At 41.4% G+C, this 22410-nt stretch overlaps 2 protein-coding genes and 1 long non-coding RNA gene across 9 annotated transcripts in view; 2 read left to right on the top strand and 1 right to left on the bottom strand.

Moving 5' to 3' along the window:
- Nucleotides 1–11962, top strand: part of MRVI1 (murine retrovirus integration site 1 homolog) — a 112392-nt gene extending 100430 nt beyond the window's left edge. For 2 of the 6 annotated variants that reach the window (XM_005873968.2, XM_005873969.2), the window contains exons 19-21: nucleotides 1215–1331; nucleotides 2893–3027; nucleotides 7979–11962. In XM_005873968.2, the coding sequence (XP_005874030.1) occupies nucleotides 1215–1331; nucleotides 2893–3027; nucleotides 7979–8222 (496 nt within the window). In that variant the 3' untranslated portion in view covers nucleotides 8223–11962. Of the gene's footprint in view, nucleotides 1–769; nucleotides 840–1163; nucleotides 1332–2892; nucleotides 3028–7978 lie in introns of those variants that run through there. The other 4 variants (XM_014545874.1, XM_014545877.1, XM_014545876.1 and 1 more) reach the window with 3 other exon arrangements.
- LOC102247175 overlaps nucleotides 1–22410 on the bottom strand; it is a 155686-nt gene that overhangs the window by 108643 nt on the left and 24633 nt on the right. The gene's annotated exons all lie outside the window — the stretch shown is intronic.
- Nucleotides 15678–22410, top strand: part of LYVE1 (lymphatic vessel endothelial hyaluronan receptor 1) — a 19085-nt gene continuing 12352 nt past the window's right edge. Inside the window, exons 1-3 of the mRNA XM_005873972.2 lie at nucleotides 15678–15956; nucleotides 19860–20031; nucleotides 20140–20279. Coding sequence (XP_005874034.1) covers nucleotides 15872–15956; nucleotides 19860–20031; nucleotides 20140–20279 — 397 coding nt within the window. The 5' untranslated portion in view covers nucleotides 15678–15871. The remainder of the gene's footprint in view (nucleotides 15957–19859; nucleotides 20032–20139; nucleotides 20280–22410) is intronic.

The raw sequence follows: 22410 nt of genomic DNA, 5'->3' as shown, positions 1-22410 counted from the left end.
CTCATCTTTCCTCATATTATTTCCCTAGGCTTTAAATATCATCTATGTGATATGATGATGATACCAAATGAATTTCTTCAGCCTTACCCATCCCCTGGTTTTAACTATCATCTATATGATGATAATACCAATATAATTTCTTCAGCCTTTGGTATATCCAACTACTACTTGATATCTCCACTAAGATGCCCCTTGTCCAAAAGTTACTAGTAACTCCTGCCTTACTGCTTCCTTTCAGTTCCTCGAGCATCTCTGCGTCTTTTGTGTCTTATGGACTTCATACATCCTGCATCCTCTATCTAGACCAGTGGTCGGCAAACTCATTAGTCAACAGAGCCAAATATCAACAGTACAACGATTGAAATTTCTTTTGAGAGCCAAATTTTTTAAACTTAAACTATATAGGTAGGTACATTGTTATTAACTTAATTAGGGTACTCCTAAGGCTTAGGAAGAGCCACACTCAAGGGGCCAAAGAGCTGCATGTGGCTCTCGAGTCGCAGTTTGCCGACCACGGATCTAGACTGATATTCCCTCTGTTATAGATACAACTAACGACTTCTCATCTTTTAAATCTGTGCTTCATTACACCAGCTCAGGCCTTTTCTGACCACTCTGTCTAAGCAGATTCTCTCATTACCTTCTGTCACTGTACACAGTTTGTTTCTACCATAAAAGTTATCACAACTTGCAATGAATTATATATTTTTCTTTCCTTTTTTTGGATTTTTTTTCTTCTAAGCTCATTTATTTTATGATGTGTCCTCAGCATATTACAAGATGCCTGTGACTCAATCAGTACTCAGTAGATATTAACATGAATGAAACAAAAGATGGACATAGGAATGGAAAGCCACTGAACATTTTGGTCTGTCTCCATCTTTCTTATCTGGTGCTGTCTGTCCCAATAGCTGTCTGTCCACCCACAGCATCTCCTGGAATAAGAATAAAGGTGGGGGAAAAAAAAAGAACAAAGGTAGATTTGGGAGCATGAGGAAAAGGGGAACTGAAGCAGTATTAGATGTTTGGGGGTCCAGGGAAGATTCATGAACTAGGGCCTTTATAAATCTTGTCTCAAGGTAGAAGGATTGAAATTAACTCAATGCAATGGGTTTCCTCACTTCTGATCAGCAATCAGGCCAAAGACGTGGTTTGGTTTTCAGATGCCCAATCTGTCCCTGAAAGGACGCCCTGTGCTTCCTTCTTCTCACTAGTGGAAAAACAAATGGGGACCCAGATTGTGAAGCTTCTGCTCCCACACCAACCCCGAGCTGCTTGGAGATTAGCCAGGAGACCAAGGCCAAGATGGAGGAAGAAGCGTACAATAAGAGGTGAGTTATACTTCAACCCCTCTGAGGTCACTTGGCAGATCTCAGAAGAATCTTTCCCACAGGCCTTCCTATCTCTTAGGGCAGTGGTTCTCAACCTTCCTAATGCCACGACCCTTTAATATAGTTCCTCATGTTGTGGTGACTCCCAACCATAAAATTATTTTCGTTGCTACTTCAAAACTGTAATTTTGCTACTGTTATGAATCGTAATGTAAATATCTGATATGCAGAATGTATTTAGGCGACCCCTGTGAAAGGGTCATTCGACCCCCAAAGGGGTCGCGACCCACAGGTTGAGAACCGCTGTCTTAGAGGATTGAGGGAAGCAACCAGTGGCCCCAGGACCTCCTTGCCTCAGTAAGGAACTACATAGAAAATAGCAGTACTGTTCCACAGGAAGGACAGGAGGAAGCAGGGAGAGAGGGTGTGGTCAGACAATAACAAGACTGCCCTTTTTTTAGGCAAAATGCCACCAGAGCATCACTGCCCAGAATGATCTCAAAATCAAGGGCTCTGGGTGGGTTCTTCTTGATGGTGCCTGAGGCTTCCTGAGCACCCAGAACAGTCATGCTGCTGCCAAAAAAGCCCAGGAACAGCGGCAACTCCACTTGCTACAGTTGTCTCAGCCTTTCCTTCTTCCCGTCAACTGGAATATCCTCAACTTCCAACTGTCCTCTTCTCTAACTGAGCTTCAATAGCAACTCTGGTTTGTCAGTCACAGATGGGACAGAGTACTGACTTGGCCAGACAGAAAATTACCTCTGACCAGGCATCACATCCTGAGCTTCTTTTCCTGTGACTCCCAGGGAGACACAGCTTCCCACTGGTGTGAAATCTGTGGGCTTCTGTGTGGCAGCCATGCACACTACCCTGAGGTTGCTCCAGCCAAGCTGTGCTGGCCTTAAACACTCAGCTGTAGGACGGGCAGAAAGTGTATATTTGGTGTAATACTGATCCTGGGAGAAGGAAATCAGAAGGGTTTCTGTAGGAAAGCCTGTCTTTTAACCCACAGCTGTCCTCTGTACTCAGAATGCGTGAGGGTAAATGACTCCATTGGCTTTGTAAACATTTATTGAGTACCTCTCTAAGACAAGCTGTGTGCCTGCCACTTTGGTAAAACTTCCCAGCAAGCCTGTGTGACAGGTGTCACCCTCACTAGATCAAGTCGTATGCCTGGTACTTCCTTAGAACATTCCCACACCCTGTGAGATGAATGACACCCTCTCCATTTTACAGGTGAGGAGCTGACTCACCAAGGTTACATAGAAAACAGTTGTAATCTTAGCCCCACTGAATGTTTGGTAGAACAAGAACCCGGTCACATTTTTCCCTGTCAGTTTTGTCACACTTTCATAAACAGGAAGGATGACTGAAGATTGAGGGGAAATTGTACTGACATGAGCCATGGGATTCAGTGGAGCTTCCCAGCTTTTTCCTGTTTGTGGAACCACAGGAAGTGCGTAATTATTGGGGATGCTCGAGCCCTCTCCTCTTGGACCTCAGGAAAGGATGCTCTGTGCCTGGCCTTCCCAGACTCGACTGTTCCTTTTTTGCCTTCTAGATACCAGGAAGATCTAAAGAAGACCAAAGAGTTTAAAGGCCTAAAGGAGGAGGAAGAAGAACAGAAGAGTGAGGGTCCTGAGGAACCTGAAGAGGCAGAAGAAAGTGAGGAAGAGGGAAAGGACCAGAGAAGCAGGTTGGAGCCCTTGCCACTGCCAAAATGGGTCATGATTCATTAATTGAACAACATCTCTGGAAATGCCAGGCCAGGGCATCAGTGGGTCTAGGGCCCAAATGAGCAGCCAACAGAAACCAAGAGGACACTCATGTTGGGAGAGGAGGCAGAGGAAATTCCAAAGAGTCAAATTAATTAACAAGGGGATATTTGCAAGAGCTGAGAGATCATAGGTGGTGGTAGTGGTGATGGTAGTGGTGGTGGAGAGCTATAATCAGGAGACAAGAAACTAATTGCGAGGGACTGACTGGAGTCCTTCCTAGCCCAGCCATGGTTAGCTCCTTTTCCAGCTACTAGTATCCCCATGAATGGACCATGGTCAAGGGAGCTTGCCTAAAACCCCAGAGGGGGTTTCTTACAAGGACAGAGACAGAGAATAGATGGGTGCAAGGGACAAACTCAGCTTGGTGACAAAGGTGAGTTTCCAATAGGACCCTTCCATACTGATCAAACAAGCTTGGTCATCTGGACATTGGTTTCACTTTGGATTGGGTATGTTAGATATACTGTATATTTCAAGTGTATTTTTCTCTAAGTCTGGAAAATATATATAAATGTAGATAAAAATAGTATAGATCCTGCATCTTGTCCTATCTACGTCCTGGATTTTAATGATAGCCCCACTTTCACATATTCTACCCTCCTGTCTCTATTAGTACATTCAAACCAGAAGTCTTGATTTATGATGTTTGAAAATGTAGTTACAGAAAAGTTGGAACACTTCACCAAAATCTTTGTTTTTAGACCCCCAGGCTATCCTAGGTTTGAGAATGGCCAAATGATTAATTATCTAATTAATTGCTAAACTTGGGATAGGATATGTGTCTATGCTTCATTGCTGACAGACTCTGGAAATCACACACATGTAACAAATAAGGTCATAAATGAAAATTAAACATGAGATATACTTCAAAGAACAGAGGGACAATAGAGCACAGTTAGTGGAAGATTCAACCAGAGTGAAATGTCTCTGCCTACATGAATTCACCCCCATGTTCAAGGGAAGAGTTATCTAGAAGAACTGGAGAAAATACTTCATCAGTGAAAACAACCTGCACTAGGATGCACCACCTCTCTTACTGAAAGAACCCCCAAGTTTCAACAGTGAAAGCGTAGTCCCTTCTCCAAGCAGCTGGATCCTGATCTCCTTATGTCTTTTCTCTCTTGGGGTCATCTGCTCTTATTTTGCAGACCACCACAATGCCTTCCTCCCCTTAATGCAGTCAAGCCCAGGCCTGGACAACAGCTCTTCCTTTGACTTCCTTCAATCCAGCTAACACAGGCTGGAACTTCTAACATTTCCAAACACCAAGAAAGAACAAACGAGAACTAAACAGAGAGTACATGGAATATAAACAGTCTGGTTTACAAGGCACAGGGCTGGAATCCTTATCTAGCTAATTTGATCTCAGAAGATTGGTGGCTCCCTCCCATTTCATGAAACCCCAGAGAAAATAAGGCTGTGCCTGGATCGCTCTCTGTACAGCTCCTGGTCAGCTGCTAAAGAAATGGCCACCCTATGCATCCATCATCTGAGAGCGTCCTCTTGGTCCTGCCTATCCCGAGGCCTTGTCCTCTCTCCCACCTTGACTCCCTTTCAGACTTACATTTGGTCTTGAGTACATGTGTGTACCACAAGTGATGGATACCAGGCATCAGCACAGCCCTCAGAAGGGTCCTTGTCCTTCAGCACAGGGATATAGCTTCGCCTTTTCAGGCCCAGCATGATGACAGACACTGCTATCATAGAAACTGCGCACTCAAAGTTACAGTTTCCCTTCCTCAACTGTAACCCAAGCCAGACTAGCCCTGAGAGCTGTTGTCTTCAATGCCAAGCAGTTCATTCATTTCTGAGTCCCTTACACACACAGTTGTCTGTAGGCACCTGCATTCAAATATGATTCCCCACGAAATTTTGCCATCTCACCAACAAGCAAGGTCTGAAGTCATTAAAAGTCCATGTCCTACTTAGTGAATTTCAAAACAAAAAACACTGGGGTAACCCCAGTAGTTGATCCCTTATATAAGAGATTCAACAACAAACACTAAAGTCTTTTTGTCTGAATGTCTACTATATTTAATAATATATAATAATGTAATCTGTTATAAATATTATTTTCTGGAGGATCAGCTTAAATGAACTTAGTGAATCAATCCAATATCTTACCCATATTAAAACAGAGAACAGTCTTCTGACATTTACATTGAACAAGTAAGTTAAGACTCACAAGGTGCAACAGAAAACTTGTACCTTTTCTCCCACTGCTTGTTCAAACCTGCTGTATGGTTTTAAGTACATTCCTTTACTTTCCCAATAACTCTCTGAAAACATAAGTCCTCTGGTCAAGTTTAAATCCCAAGAATAACCTCCTTTCAGCAATTAAAATGGGCAGTTCCCTGAAATAGTGAAAAGCTTGAACTTATAAAGTTCAAGTGTCTCCCCTCCCCCAGTGCTGGTCTGCTTCAGGAAGGAAGTCTGCAGTGGGGATGGGGAGCAAGGCTTCTCTCTCAGTCTCCTGCCCTCCACCCCCGCTTTGCTGTTGCAGTGCCTGACCTCTCCAGGATTAATGCTGAGAACTGGAATGTAGATTAAGGAGTAGGAAAGGCAATACTTGACTGGTATTATTGTGACTGGGCTTGAGGCTTTGGCAGGCATTTAAAGCTGACTTTCTGACTTTGTTTAGTATGGCGTTTTATGGGACCTTCAGAGAAAACCACTCCTCCCACCCCAGCATCACACACATTCAAACCTTTGCTCAGGCTCTTTCAGTTGCAGGTCCCTTTATGAGGTTGAATGCATCTCTTCCAGCTGGTTACTTAAAATCAGTCTCTTGGTCCTTGAACATCTGGAAGTATACCTTCCTTGTTCAGCTTCTAGGTAGCATTTCCAGACAGAAACCATGGCATCTTATGCCAGCTCTCCTTCACCTGACTACATTCAGGTGAGGTGAAACATCTACCTTTGGCCCACCATTGGTCGGAAGGTAGTTTTCCCCATCAGGTCCCCCCTACTCTGATGCCACAAAGCACTTCAGCAAGATCCCTGCTCTTTAAATTTCTCAGGTGTGAGTCACACACAACTGTCTCCCCCTTATTGCAATATATCGAACTCTCCAAGCAGCATCCCTGAAGCCCCTCTCTAGGCCCAGGTGAGGGGGAAGCATCTTCACCCCTCCCTATGGAGGAATGGGTAGAACTCAATACAACCAAAAATTGATTTCCAAAGGAATTCTATTTCTAATCTAATTCTATTTCTAACCTCTTTTATAGGCTGAAAACGGGTGACCAGCTGAGGGTCACAAAACCAGATCTTGACCTTCTCCTGTACTGTCCCACATAAGGGTGGGGCTAGAGTGGCATTTTCCCAGTTTGCTTTGGGCATGGAAATATAGCTGAAAAGAAAGGCTGCATTTTAGCATACAATTATATTTAAATAGAAATGAAATAATTTAAATGGAGCTGAAAGAAAATAAGCTTCCACTTCTAAGCTCTCCCTTCCCAAGAGTTGAGAAATAGTTGATGATTTTCACCTCAGCTGATGTGATCACTATTTTGCTTTGCTTAATTGTCCCTGAAACAATCATCAGAGGGTTTCCACATGGAAAAGAAACTAATCAGTACCTTAGTGCAGCATCTGAGGCAGGCCCTCTTGAGTATCTGGCCCCTTTCTAAAGAGGGTATTTGTGAGTCATTTTATCCATTGTTATGGTGTCTTTTTTCTACTAACTCTGAAGTAGAGCTCTCTACTTCTCAGCAAATAGTCTGCATATTTCAGTGTCTATGTGAGCCTCAAGATCTTCAGAAAGCCCCCTGTCACTTTTCTCACCTCCTCCATTTGGTAATCCTCAATATTCTCATTTTTGAATAAATGTGTGTGTGTGTGTGTGTGTATATATATATATATATATACACATTTATTCAAAAATGAGAATATATATATATATTCAAAAATAGATGTGTCCAGGGCTTCTCCACAGAGATCTAAGAATAGACTCTTTAAAGTGGGCCATCTGACAGAATATCTTTTCACTAGGCCATAAAGAGTGGAAAAGTTAAAAGGCAGTTGGAAGAGAGGAGTGAAGCAGGCAAAAAATGGAGGAGGACAGAGATGAAAAGCAAGGAGGGAAGAGAGAAAAAAGTGAGTGGAAAGGGAAGAGAAGAATATGAAGAGAAAGAGGAGGAGGGAAAGATTAGGGAATAAAAATTAACAGAGTTGAGAAAATATCTTGAATAAGCCATCTAGAGGTTGCTGGAGCTACTAGTCCTCTGGTTGCCCTGGGATGGTTTAAAATGAACTCTTGAGGTTGATCTGGTTCTTTGTCGTTTATCATTGACATCAAGTCTTTTATGAGTTTAGCATAATCCTCCCACTCTGAACATAGTCAGATGTGGAAATGAGGACAACAAACTATCTGTCTGAACATGGAGGCAGACAAAGATTAGAACGTGGAACTGATCACTAATACCGCTAAATGCAGAAAAGATGCTGGTCCTGTCTGAATGCGTGGGAGTGTGGTCAGCCAACCTTATATGTTGGGGCTTGGGAGAGTTCAGATATCTATGACCACCTCGTGAACAGATGAGAGCATGGGTAAGTGAGTGAAGGATCAAACAAGCAAAAAGAGTATTGTATCTCAGTAGCTCCCAATATCAAGGCTATGGATTGGTGGCATCAAAATCACTTGAAGGAAAATTTAAACTATGGACACCAAGGCCATACCTTTGGAAACTCTTTCTTATTCAGTAGGCCTGGGTATTTTGAATAAGTGCTGCCAAGAGACTCTATAAACTGTTGAGTTTGAGAACCAGTGCTCTAGATAGCATAGAAAGTGTCCAGACAGAGAAGTATGGGTCTGGGCATCATATTTGTGCTCAACATACTAAACCCTCCACCTATTTTTTCATTTGACAGCAAACTTGAAGAATTGGTTCATTTCTTACAAGTCCTGTATCCCAAACTGTGTCAGCACTGGCAAGTCATCTGGATGATGGCCGCAGCGATGCTGGTCTTGACTGTGGTCTTGGGGCTGTACAATTCCTATAACTCTTGTGTGGAGCAGCCCGATGGGCCCCTTGGAAGATCCACTTGCTCAGCAGCCCAGAGGGACTCCTGGTGGAGCTCAGGACTCCAGAATGAGCAGCCTACGGAGCAGTAGGAAACCTGACTTCCAGCCAGTACCCTGCTCCTACACACAGCCCATCACCCTTTCCCCAAGTTATAGTGGTGTCAGGTCCGGGTGTGAGCACGCTGCCACCGGTCCATCAGAGAATGAGCAGGGGTTCTTTCACAATCAGCTCCTCTGTGGGAGCTCTTCATACATAGTAACTGATGTTCTCAGAGGATCAACAAAACTTTCCTGGGAAAGCAGCCAGTAGATGAAGAAATCACCTTCACCAAGGAACTCTAATAGAAGGGAAGGTCGCCTGCCTTGGCTCACTGCAGGGGACAGTGAAAAGCTCACTCTTCCATTTATTTCCTCTTTGCAATAGGGAATCAGGAAGAATTGTGCCTAAAGGCCAACTCCAACCCCAAGGAACAGGCCTGGAATTAGGAGTCACCACGTCAATATCTTCCCATTTCCTATCTCATTCTCACTCTCTTTCTGCCCCTTTGAAAGAGAGTTTCTCTTTACAGAAATAGGAAAGGTTTCTCAGAAAAATATTTAGACTGAGTTTAGCTCTGTGCTTGAAATGCAATGGGAAGATGTGAATTAATATATATGCATCTGTACACACAAACAACACACACATACACACAGCACACATGTGCATGAAGCCAACAAGCCTCCAAATGTGTGCTATGGGTGCTCTGGATAAAGCCAACCCACAGATATTCACTAGGTTTGGGGCAGTCACCAGGCACCTGTTCAATGAGCTCTCTACGTGAATTTAAGATGTTTGAAAAACACTGCAAACTCATGGCTTTAATAGTGAACTTGCTGGTCTCCATTTCAAGTACAATTCCAAACTGCTGTACAGCACAGTCTACTCCCTATTTGTTCTCTCCCCATTGGGAGAAGTTAATTAGACTCTCAGGTGAATAAGGAGACCCGGTGTGCTTTCAGCGTCCATGTTCCCACATATAAGTGTGCAACTACATCTAGTGCTTCAGTTCAAATGGAATTCTCAACTCAAACATGTGTTTCAGAGCATCCCCAATTGTTTAGTAGAACACTGATAGAGCACACCCCACCTTTAATTTGACCTCTCGCTCTACCTTCACAGTCTTCATTCATCCCTCGTCAGTTTTGGGGGGTATTGGTTTCTGTGTGGGTTTTGTTGTGGTTGTTTTGCTTTTGTTTTGTTGTTGAAGTTGTTCATTTTTGTTGCTAATAGTCATAATATAAAACTTACTATGAAACAAACACAGTTCTAGGTACCAGGTAGGTATTAATTCATTTAGTCCTCAAGGAAAACAAACAAAAACTATGAGATGGGTACTAGTCTTCTCATTTTCAGCTAAGGAAACTGAAGCACAAAAAATACAAGTAGCTCTCGGAGGACACCTAGTTAGTAAATTATGGGGCTAGAACTCAAAGCCAGGCAGGCTGGCCCAGAGGCTGTGCTCTTAACCACTGCACTAAATGGCCTCTTCCAGTGGTCTCATAATTGGACACCTTACAGTCCAGACCCTTCAGCACCTCCAAACCATTTCTGGTGCCTAGACTAACCTGTTTTCTCTCACAGTTCTGTTCCTCCACTCACTAGTTTTCCTTCTGTGATTTTTTTTCCTGGTCATTCTTCAAGACCAAGTGCAAAAATCATCCCCTCCATATAGGCTTTAATTACCTCCTCCAACTCCCCACTATACCCGACACAATAGGGCACAACCTTCTCTGTGCTTTCTGGCACTTTTAAAACATCTTCCTTACTGATCATTACGACAGTGTATAACAATAACTTATTTCTGTGTCTTTCTCCCCCAGCAATTTTTCCTCAAAGACAAGAACCATGTCTTACCCATTTTCTGGGTAAGGGCTTAGCATGGTGGCTAATGCTGGGGAGGTTGTCATTAAATGCTGATCAAAAGAACAAGGGAGCCTTTCAAGGTGGAGAGCAGCTTGAGGACAGCTGACATTTTGCATACTTCCCAATACCAGCACCAGCATCACCACTATTTCTATAAGAACAATAACATCTTTATTAGCCTCAGCTTATTCTAATATTTTTCAATCTGCTCTGAGAGAGAACAGAAATGAGGCCCATCTAGCAACATCATTTCCAAGCTCAAGAACCAGGCTTAATGCAACCACTCATTTCAGGAGGCCCACCTAAATTAGGCCCCACTTTAGAACAGCATGTTGATTTAAGGGGGATGTCCTTTACAGTGGCTAGCAAATCACCGTGAGAGAAACACAAGCCAGGATGGACCACGGATGTGCCATTAGGTAAAGAGGTGCAGATCAAGGCAGACAGACTTTGGGGACATGGATGGATGGTTTACCTTCCCTTTCCAGGGAGGCTGGACATACTGAAGGATCTCTGGGTCCTCAGAGCCCAAAGACAGGATGCAAATAGAGCTCCTGAGAGAGTGGCTGTGAGATGAGGCTTTTGGCTGGCAATGCCCAGTCTCAGCCACTCTTAAAGGACCAGGCTCAGAGGATCCATTGTCCACTTGGCCACAAGGTTGTGACCTTTGTTTCCAGTTGAGACAAAGGCCAGGAGAGGGGGTTGCAGTGAGTTCCTGAACCTCCAGCTGCTCCACAGAAAGACCTGCAAGAGTCCTCCCAAACAAGGTCCTCACCCAAACTACTCTAAGAGTAAAGGGGGTTGAGAAAAAGAAGGGGCATAGGAGTAATCACATTTCCACGAGTATTCCTGAAAAAAGTACTTATCGGTATTTCTTTTCTGAAAAGCAAAGATTGACCTGAAGCGATGGAACTGTTGTCAAAGCAGCCGTGAAACGGAGAGAAACAGGCCCTGTATTTCCTAAAGTGATATTGATCTGAAATAAAAGTTCCCCTCAAAATGCCTCTGAAGTCTGACATTCCTGCTTAGCCCTAGGACTCTGGTGCCTAGGCTCAGTTGCAGAGCGATGTGTTGTTTTGTGCTGTTGTTGATATCACCTCCTGAAAGGAACTTCACTTTCTAGGTACTACAAAGCCAATATGTATTGCTCTTCAGCCTGCAGAGTAAACAGAGGGGGAGAGGCTGGATTTGTGTAGCACTGGCTGTCAGTTCCAAATGTTATTAAACCTCACACAGGTGTGCTAGAATTGAACTGTAGCATGTCACATGCCTGAGTTTGAAAATAAAAGCACATTTCCAAACATTTGACAATAGCTAAATGCCTCCTCATTTTGTGGAGCCAAGCCAACAATATTGCCCCATTGGCTATTAGCATCTCCCAGAAGCAAGCCAGAAGTCCCCAGTCACAGAAGCTGGATCAATTCCTCTCCTCTTCCCTATGCCTGATACTAGTTCTCCAGTACCTTCTTTGCCCATGGTTTTTGTAATTAATACATTTTTCTGTGATTGAGACTGGTGAGTGTTTACCAACCTAATTTCCATAGGTAGACTACATCTTTCAGTCTTTCTTGCAGCTAGGTGCAGGGAAATGTAGACCTTCAGATCTAGTTTCCTAGAAACACAACTATCTTACCCAATACTTTACACTCTCTTTATTCCCCTCTGTTCCTATCAAATTCAGAGGATTCAGTTGAGGCCCAAGGAGGTGGCAGAACCACTAGGTGGAAGCTGAGTTTTTGAATGGGCATTCAACTGTGACATGAGCAAGAAACAAAATGCTAGTGTATTAAACCACAGAAATTCAGAAATATTTGTTATAGCAGTTAGTCTACCCTGACTAATGCATACATTTGAACCAGAAATGGGGTGCTTCATTAACAAATTTTCAAAATATGAAGCACTGGCTTAGCACTCAAGTGGCAGGAAATAAGAAACTAATATCAGGGACTGGAAATAGTGTGACCCATGTTGTGAATAAAACAAAAATATTTGGTCAAGTCTTACCCATGATAATTTAGAGCAGCGGTTCTCAACCTGTGGGTCACGACCCCTTTGGCGGTCAAACAACCCTTTCACAGGGGTCGCCTAAGACCATCCTGCATATCAGATATTTACATTACGATTCATAACAGTAGCAACATTACAGTTATGAAGTAGCAACGAAAATAATTTTATGATTGGGTCACAACATGAGGAACTGTATTTAAAGGGCCAGAAGGTTGAGAACCACTGATTTAGAGTAAACTCAAGTACAGCCTATGTATAGGAGAAGTAGTAGGAAAGAATCAGAGTGTTAGAGTATGTGAACTTTTATTGGCTGTCTTTGGCAAGGTACTGCGAGAAAAAAATCACTCAGCAAAAAATTGGCTATTTGGATGGAGAAAGGAGAAAAATAGAGTTTTCAGACTGAAGGGTTAGAAAATGTGACTGCTTCTAAACCCCAAAAAGTAAAGCTAAAAAGAGCTGTGAGTAAAAAAGAACCCATAAAATTTCTCAGTTGAACCCAGATCAACTTAGTCGTACCGCAAAGACCAGATTAAGGATATTCCATTCATGCTTTTAAATGAACTAGCCACCATTAAATTAGAGAGAAAGAGATAGAGATAGAGATAGAGATAGAGATAGAGATAGAGACGAGAGAGAGAGAGAGAGAGAGAGAGAGAGATGGGGGGCAAGGGGCTGAAAAAACAAAGAAATATATCTTGAGAATTGTTACTGGGAAAGGATTTGGGATATAATTATTGACACATGGAATCAAATGGAAGCAAACAGATCAGAAATCTAAGTTTGTGAGGAAACTGTATTTACAAAGAAACATAAGCCAGAACTAAAAACTCCTTTGATTGTTCAAGTTGGAAAATAACTTTGAGAATCCTAAGCTTATACCAGCAGAAAGCCGATAGTAAAAGCGAGGCATAACTCTCTAATTCCCACTAAAATGGACCAAAAAAGATGGTACAAAATGAAGGGCCACAGAGAACAGTGGACATGGGACATGGCAGTTTCTCCCAGAAAGCAGAATCAGGATCTTATCCAAGGTAGGCAAATGTGGTAGGCAGAATTTCTAAAATTCTTCCACCAACTTGAATAAGCATGGAAATGGATTCTTTCCCAGGGCCTCCAGGTGAGAGCCCAGCCCAGCTGGCACCTTAACAAAGGACCCAGCCGAGCCCACTGGGACTTCTGATCTACAGAATGGTGAGATAATAAATGGGTGTTGGTTTAAATCATTAAGTCTGCAGTAATTTGTCACGCAGCAAAAGAAAGCTGATCTAGTGGCTTTTATAATGTCTTATTGGTATTCCAGAACCCCTACAGCCAGGTGACTGCTGTGTCTCCCATTCCTCTCCTTTGCACATGGCAGTGTTTACTGAGGTTATCAAGATCCTGCTCCACCCCAGATTACATTTGGGGGGCAGCATACAACTTTTTTAGTTCATAGGTTACCAGGCGGTAGAGTACCACAGCTGGACCTGACAGGGATGGCTGAACATAACTCAGAGATCATGGACTTGGAGCTGGAAGGGGCCTGGAATTGTCTCCTTTGAGAAAAGAGTGACTTTATTCTGTGTGTGATAGGAATAATGAAACCTATTCAGGGTGATCAAAAGGGAAAACTATGGCAAAAACTGCTATGGGTTCACCAATTCACTTTTCCTTTTGCTCCTGGGCACAAAGTTAAATTGCATTCCAGACTCCTTTGCAGTGAGATGGGAACATGTGACAAAGTTCTGTCCAATGGGATATGGTTGGAAGTGAGATAGCCACTTCCCAGGCCTGACCCCTATAGTAATCTCCAGCATCCTCCTCCACATGCCCTTCCATTGGTTGCTGGTTCAATGTCAATCTTGAGGAGGAGGGAACTGAAGTATTAAGTGATTGTAGAGCTACACAGTCTCTGAATAACTGTGTGTGGCCAAATCCCTCCCACACATATACACCAACACTACCATCTCTACAACTGTCACTACCACCACCACCGCTGCCACCACTATTGTCAGCCATTGGATTGCAACATGAGAGAAGTAACTTTTATTTTATTAAGGTATTGATATTCGGGGTTGTTTGTTATAACAGACTACACTGACTAATACATTTATTTGCCTATTTATATATGTTAGAAAACAACTAGTCCCTGTAATAGCAGTATCATATAATTATATTTCTATGTTAATTTTAAATTCATATAATTCAACTCCCTTATTCAGCAGATGATAAATCTGAGGTCTAGGGAAGTTAAGTGGCTTGCTCAAAGTCACACAGATAATTCGTGTTAGAACTTAAACTAATATTTAGATATTACCCTCAGCCCAGGAATATGGGTTGTACTCTATTACCATCTTTCTTGCCACATTTCAAAATGTCTACTCTATTTAAATTTTATATGCATATATCAGATTAAATATCACTTTAACTCATGTTTTCTGTGATTCCTTTTCCCCCTTCCTATCTTCCTTCCTTCTTTCTTTTTTAATACTTGGCAAATGCTCTTTTTCAGGCATGATGCTAGGCTTTAAGGATAATGATGAAGGGGATATGATTCCTGCCTTCCTGTCTACTTGGTTCTATGGTGATAGTCACATATGTTTCTGAGGTACCCATAGCCCGAGGCTTATGCTCACCTAAGTAATGATGTCTAAAGATATTAAGATATTTAGATATTGGATATATTTAAGGGCTATCTCCCAGTATCTTAGAAGTTCCCTGTGTTTGTGCAGAGCAGATTCTCCTTTTGCTATTGGTATTTTCTGTACAAATATCTAACTTATGGATACCATTCATAGAGAAAAGAACTAGTTGTTCTTTCACTATTCCTATAAATGACATTCATTTTGAAGAAAACTCATAAACCTTTGCTCAAGGCATTACTCTCAAGCCAGAATTCCATAATTACAATGGGGACCAACCACTGAAAATCCAGGCAAAACAGAGTATAGTCTGCTCGTATACAGTACAGATAAATCCCACCTTCATCAAATGAGAAAGGGGAAGTCTAAATTGAATGTTGGTCTATCAGAGAAGTTATTTGGTCTATAAGAGAAGTTATTAAAGAAAGAGTTATTATAAAGTACCCTTGTAGTAATTCCTATTATAAAGTCAAAACCCTTTTTTTGTAAAGTATAAAATGACTAACTTTGTAAACTATCCCCCTACTTGGATTTTTTAAATATGATTTTTGTGTGTGCCTGATTTATTTGAAGAAGGAATCACCTGTGGTGCTAGAGAAAATTTAAATGTATAAAGTAAGTCCCAAAGGGAGGCACGAGACTCTATCTTTTGTATTTAAATGGGCATTTGCTTTCATGAACCTGGTAGCACCATTCCCCTATAGATCAGAAGAATATGCAGCTGGGAAAACCCCCACTGATTGTGAGAGGAAAGCACAACCCATTCTCAATCTCCTTTACAGACAGAGACAATCCTAGGAGTAAATGAATGGGCTCCACAGACAATAGCAATGGATGTGTGAGAACTGACCTGGTGGGGGTGGTGGGCAGTGGCAGGGAATATGGGAATTGGGGAAACCGTCAGCAGTTCACATTGTGCTATCTGCCTTCCTCATTTCTGTGCTTTCTGAGTCAGCATTAGCTAAATTTTCCAGAAAGCTATCCACAAAGTACAGCCTGAGCATTCAAGGGGCGTCACTCACTTCCCTCAGTGACCTTGACAAGTCAGAAGCTTGAAAACAGGGAAATCCGGATGTCCCGATTATGAAGTGGAGCAGTGGGGACCACAACATATTTCCAGAAGTCTCCATCCAGACTGGTGATTGCATGCCTTTGTTACTGCCAGTGGCTGTCTGAAGTGTTTCTCTGGCTCTGAAGGGGTTGGCACAATGACCAAGTACTTCAGCCTGGTGTTGCTTCTTGCCTCCATCTGGACCACAAGGCTTTTGGGTCAAGGCTCTGTCCAGGTACAAGGTAGGTTTCTTAGTAGAATGCCAACCTGAGGCATGGCAAGATCTTACAACCTGTCCTAAGTCTACCAAATTCTTTACTGTGGATTGCTGGGAGTGGGGATGACCCTCAATGTACATAGAAGATCTAATAGTATCAGTCTGCAAGAAATGTCTTCACCATATTGTCAATTTCACCAAAATGATTTATATTTTACCTTTATGTTATCTTGACTTTTATTTTTGGTTATGGACTATTTTTAATGAGAATATTTTGAAAGAAAACATTAAGTAGATATCATTTGTTCTTATTTTTTTAATCCTCACCAGAGGATATTTTTCCATTGATTTTTTTTTTTTTTGAGAGAGTGGAAGGGAGAGGGAGAGACAGAGAGAGAAACATCTATGTGAGAGACACATCAATTGAGTGCCTCCCGCATGCGCCCTGACAAGGGCTGGAGGTTGAGCCTATAACTGAGGTTTGTTCCCTTGACCAAAATTGAACCTGGGACCCTTCAGTCCACAGGCCAACTCTCTATCCACTGAGCCAAACCAGCTAGGGTGAGATAATTTGTTTTAAAAATCTTTCATTGAAGAAGAAAATCATGATTGTAAACATTTTTAAGCAATCTCTAAGCCTGGGAAAAATAACTTTCATGGAATATTGGCCTGTTTTATGTTTTTTAAAGTGAAATATAATTATTTTAATTTCAATTTTATTATATTATCATGGGATGCATATATTTTTAATATGTAGTAAATAGCAAATTAACTGGAAAAATTGTGAAATATAGGTTTGAAAATTAGCCATCAGCTCTCTACAAAAGGAATGATTTGAAATGATTTCTGGGCTTTGAGATGCCTGCATTGTAGGCAAAAAAAACTGTAACCACAAATCACTCATTTCAGCTCTGGGCAAAATGAAACTCTGAGTACATTAAAAGAAAAATTGAGTATTCCTATTCTGGAAGCTACCCTGAGATATAAAATATGTTGGGTACAGACATCCAGAGTTGATTCATATATTGTTGTACTTAATTTTAAAGGGGAGGTTAGAGTTATATAATTGATTTTTTTTTCAAATACCAGAACTGTTACTGTCAAATAAGGTGGTCCTCTTTGAAATCCTCCTGAGAAGACTATTCACTTTTCCCCAAAATGTTGCCATTACTCAAGCTATTTTGGAAATTGTTCTTTGACAATGACTCTATCACACTCTTTGGACCATTGTCAATAATGGTAAAGATTTCCTAAGGAAATTAAATTTTTGGAAACAACTGACAGTTATTCAGAACCATGATTGAGGAAAAGGTGGTTGTTAAAGGTGAGTGGATGAGGATGGGAGACAGTATCCTTGAGGACTTATTATGTAGAGATACAGAATTAAGTGTGTGTGTGTGTGTGTGTGTGTGTGTGTGTGTGTGTGTGTGTATGTGTATGTGTATTATATATGAAAAAGAAATGACTTGAAATGGTTTCTGGGCTTTTCAGATGCCTAAATGGTAACCTCATTCTGCATTGTAGGCAAAAAAAGTGTAACCACAAATCACTCATTACAACTTTGGGAAAATAAAAATCTGAGCACTTTAAAAGGAAAATTATGTGTTCCTATGCTTGAGAATAATATATCAAGAAGACATTTTATAGATGAAGAAACAGGTTCGGTGAGGCCAAGTGACTTGCCTAATGTCATAGGCAGTAAATAATAAAGCTTGGGTTTGGATTCAGCTCTGTCTGCTAAGCATATACTATTTCTAGTATGCCTGTTATCTCCTGAAAACTCCTAAGAGATTACTAGCATATCCCTTGAATACCAGCTCCCTAGTTTTGTCTTAAGAAAATAGAAAAACTTAAATTTACCTAATATTTGTTAACTGCCTACTATGGGCCCAGTATTTGCTAGGTACAAGTTATCTAAATTAATTCTGACAAAATTCTATGAAGAAGAAATAACCACCCCCATTTTATAGATGAGAACGCTAACTTGCCAAAGGTCCCACAGCTAATTAACATTACAAGAAATATTCAAAGCTAGGTCCATTCCCAGAATAGGCCTATCATTACTACTACTACTACTACTACTACTACTACTACTACTATTTAGAGTAAAAATGAGGTATGATGAGAAAGTATCAAGACTACTTTATAGTGTAATTAATAAACCTACAAGTATCCCCCCACCAAAGAAAACAGCCCTAAGAGGTTTGAGCAATAGCACACTCATGGGCTAAATGAGCCAAATTCTAGGACAAATGGTGTGTTCCAAGAGTTTAGCTCTAATTGTGTGTGTGTGTGTGTGTGTGTGTGTTTTCATCTTTTCCCCATAGCACAGTGGGAAGCAGAACAGTGTCTGAGTTAAGAACTGGGGTTTTAGAGTCAGTTGTAATTGGGTTTGTGCCCTCAATCTGCCACCTACTTGCTCTGTATCCTTGGGCTTGGGAAAGTTATTCAATCTCCCTGAGCCTCAATTTTCAGTTAAAAAGAGACTAGGTAAATAAATAAATAAATTTAATTAAATTAAAAAAATAAAGTGTTTATTTTTTTTTTTAAAAAAAAGAGAGACAGGGTTTGGCACAGAGTAGCATCAACAGATTATAGAAGTGGGAATTTTATTGGTATTAACATTAGAGGCTATTTTGTCACAAACACTCACATTGGAGTGTTGGCTCTCAGGTCTCTCTTTTGGTGAGAGCGGGGTCTGACAGCAAACAAGGCCATCACAAATATTGTACATAAAATATGTATCCCTTCCCGCAGTCCCCTGATCCAGAGCAGAGCAAGATCACATGGAGGACTTAGAAATGCTCCCTCCATGTTTTCAAGAAGAAACTTCCTTTAAATGCTAACCTAGAAAGTGTTCAAAGCATTTGACTGGGCATCCAGTGCACAGATCTGTGTACAGGCAATTACTTGGGAGATTGAAATGCTCTTTTATGAACTTTTGTGGATTAAGCCCAATAGACATAATGTACCTGAGTACAAGGCAACTCATAATTTCATACAAATCTATAAATCTTAGAACTCTGAAGGAAGGGATCAAAAGATCTCTCAGATTCATTAATTTTTTAGTAAAATATTCACATGTTATCTATTCAACTGCTTTGAAGATAACATGATAATGTTATTTATGATTTAACGAGTACCTATTGTGTAGCAGGCACTATGCTAAGCATTTTTATTGGGAGTAACTCATTTAACTCACTACTCTATGAAATACATATTGTTACCCTCTCAGTTTTGTAAGTAAGGGAACTGAGGCTGAGAGATGAAATAACTAGCCTAAGGTCACAGAACAAGTGACATAGGTATATTCAAATCCAGGTCTGACTCTAAAACTCTACTTCATTTAATTTCTCTGCCATGCAAGGTTTACTGCCCAGTTCCTCCAGGAACTTCTGAGTAAGTCTGCCCCCCAATGGTTAGAGTAGACTTGAGACTGAGAAAGCTCATATTATACTGAATGCACCATTTTTCAGCCCATCTCAGAAATAGTGGTATCTCCAAAGCACATTAGTTTGGAGTGTCACTAACTATACTATTAGCCCTGAATTCTATCTTTCTCAGAGTCTCAGACTGTTCATTTAATAGACTTCACAAGGTCTGCAGCAACAGCATCATCTAGACCCCACCCCAGGAACTAGTAGCTGAAGCCTCCTCCATGTAATGGACAAGGTACCTTAATGCAGTGTGATAGAGTGGACTCAGGTCTGATGAGAGATACAGCTTGGATCAGACCAAGCACCCACCTAACCCAGCAGAATGTCCTTTTGGGAAATGTCTGACCTGTGTCCAGTTATTCCTAAACTTCAATCCCAACCACAATGGCCTCACTGCTGCATTGAGCTTATAATGCTGTGCTGGGAAGAGGAGCCTAAGGGCTATGAACAAGGATAGCAGCACACTGAAGATGTATGTGATTCCTTTGCAGAACTTTCCTTCTTAGTGCAATGCAGAATTATGGGAGTCACCCTTTTGACCAAAAAGACAAATGTGCAGCTGAATTTCACAGAAGCCAAGGAGGCCTGTGAGCTGATGGGACTAACTTTTGCCAGCAAAGATCAGGTTGAAGCAGCATGGAAGTCTGGCTTTGAGACTTGCAGGTGAGAACAGCTGGATTCACAAACACGGTTGGAGCTCTTTTGACTCTGTGTTCTTGTTCAGCAATAGCAATAAATGTATCCATTCAACTAATATGTATTCTGTTACAGCTTTGGATGGGTTGCAGATCAGGTCGTAGTCATCCCTCGGATTCGTCCAAACCCAAAGTGTGGAAAGAACGGGATGGGTGTCGTGGTTTGGAAAAATTCACCCAGCCAAAAGTTCAGGGCCTATTGTCACAACTCATCTGGTAAGTCAGATCTGCAGTCTCTCCATGTGCTATCTTTTCTCTGGGTTTTGCTAGCTCTATGATGTGTCTGAGAAGAGTGACCCTGAGCAGCAGCAATCATAGTAATGGTCGTTTAACCCTCCAAAGACTCATTCTGTGACAAGACTAGAAGTGGCAGTGTGCCCCTTGGAGGAAAAAGTTAGGGAAAATATGGTTGACTGGTAACATCAGGGGAAGGGCATCCCAGGAGGTTCCACTACCTCCCCACTCCACCCTATAAAATTAACAGGAAGAAGAGAAGGAAATATCTACTGTAGACAATGTAATGTATTAAGTTATCTCACTGAACCTTGACAATCTCCCTATGAAGTATGCTTTGTCATCCCTATTTTGCAGAAAAAAACTTAGCTCAGAGGATGTAACTACAGTTGTCTAAGATCTCATTGCTATGAAGACTCAAACACAGGTCTAACTCTAAAACGATGCTCTTTCTGTTATCCTATATTCCTTCATGGGAAAGGAAATTCAAATGGTACATTTGACATTTTTTAGAACAAGACCCAATCTCCATTTTATGAAGGAAGGAGTTGAATCTAGAAAGTAGAACTGATTTTCTGATGGTCACACAGTCGTCCTTGCTTGGAGACCTTGGTCACCTTAGCCCAAGTGCTTTACCTTCCCAGAAAGGTTTAAGTACCTTCTCAGAAAGGTTTTGCTTTTACAAATGCTAGTTCTCAGTTTGTCATAAGAACCTCTTCCTGATTACTCTTCACACATACTAAAAAATCTGATCTTCTGAAGGTCATACAGCTGAGTGGTCATACACAAGGATAGATTCCAAAATCATTCTCCAAGATCCAAGAGACAAATGTGCATCAACAATATTATGTTTCCGAAAGGCAACATAGGGTCCAAGCAGTTCTCTGAACTAGGGGGCTTTGGCATAGGAAGGACCCTGGGAAATGCTTTGTCTACTTCCCTCACTTCAGAGATGAAACTACTATAGCTCAGAATGGAGATTTGGTTTGTTCAAAGTCCTACAGTCATTTGCAGAGTCATGACTGGAACATAAAACTTCTTCCAACATTTTTTTCACCTCCCTTCTCTCCTCTGCCTCTTTAACCTATCACTTTTCACAAGCCTGTTTATCTCATAGCCAGCCCATGCTCGTCAAATGGCCTGGACTTTTAACTGCCTGGCCTTCCTGCCAGCTGTCAATGTGATAATATCATAACCAGCCCTCTAGACCAGTGATGGCGAACCTTTTGAGCTCGGTGTGTCAGCATTTTGAAAAACCCTAACTTAACTCTGGTGCCATGTCACATATAGAAATTTTTTGATATTTGCAACCATAGTAAAACAAAGACTTATATTTTTGATATTTATTTTATATATTTAAATGCCATTTAACAAAGAAAAATCAACCAAAAAAATGAGTTTGCGTGTCACCTCTGACACGCGTGTCACAGGTTCGCCATCACTGCTCTAGACCAACCATGTCAAACTCGTGGCCCACAGGCCACATGTGGCCCACAACAAATATTTTTGCAGCCCAGCCAATATAACAGTATGTAAGAAACGTTTTAATAAAAATTTTGTAACTTGCCCTGGATGTTTTGGCTCACTGGATAGAGCGTCGGCCTGCTGACAGAAGGGTCTCAGGTTCGATTCCGGTCAAGGGCACATGCCTGGCTTGTGGGCTCGATCCCCAGTGGGGGTGTGGAGGAGGCAGCTGATCAATGATTCTCTCTCATCACTGATGTTTCTATCTCTCTCCCTTCCCCTCTGAAATAAATAAAAAAGTATATATATTTTTTAAAATTTCATAATTTTTATGTATCCTATGATACATAATTATTAATAACAAACTACAACGTTCACTAATGACTGATTACTATAATCGTGTTGCATTCATTTCCCTTATGCGCCTTACGCACAGGTGCACCATTTCTCTTCACTAGTACTAGCAGTGAATATTTTGGCAGCTGATTGCCATGTCATTGGTCTTGGACTGACTTGTTTGGTGTGCACAATAGGAAATATTTCGCTTTCAGAGAACAAGAAAAATAAGTTTATTTGTGTTACGCTTATTAATTTGTGCAGTTATTCAGTGTCTGGTAAGATAATGTTCAAGAAAAAAATATTAATTTTT

This window comes from Myotis brandtii, unplaced genomic scaffold (genome assembly GCF_000412655.1).
Source record: "Myotis brandtii unplaced genomic scaffold, ASM41265v1 scaffold422, whole genome shotgun sequence".
NCBI classification, from domain to species: Eukaryota; Metazoa; Chordata; class Mammalia; order Chiroptera; family Vespertilionidae; genus Myotis; species Myotis brandtii.
This window is presented reverse-complemented; position numbering and strand designations above follow the sequence as displayed.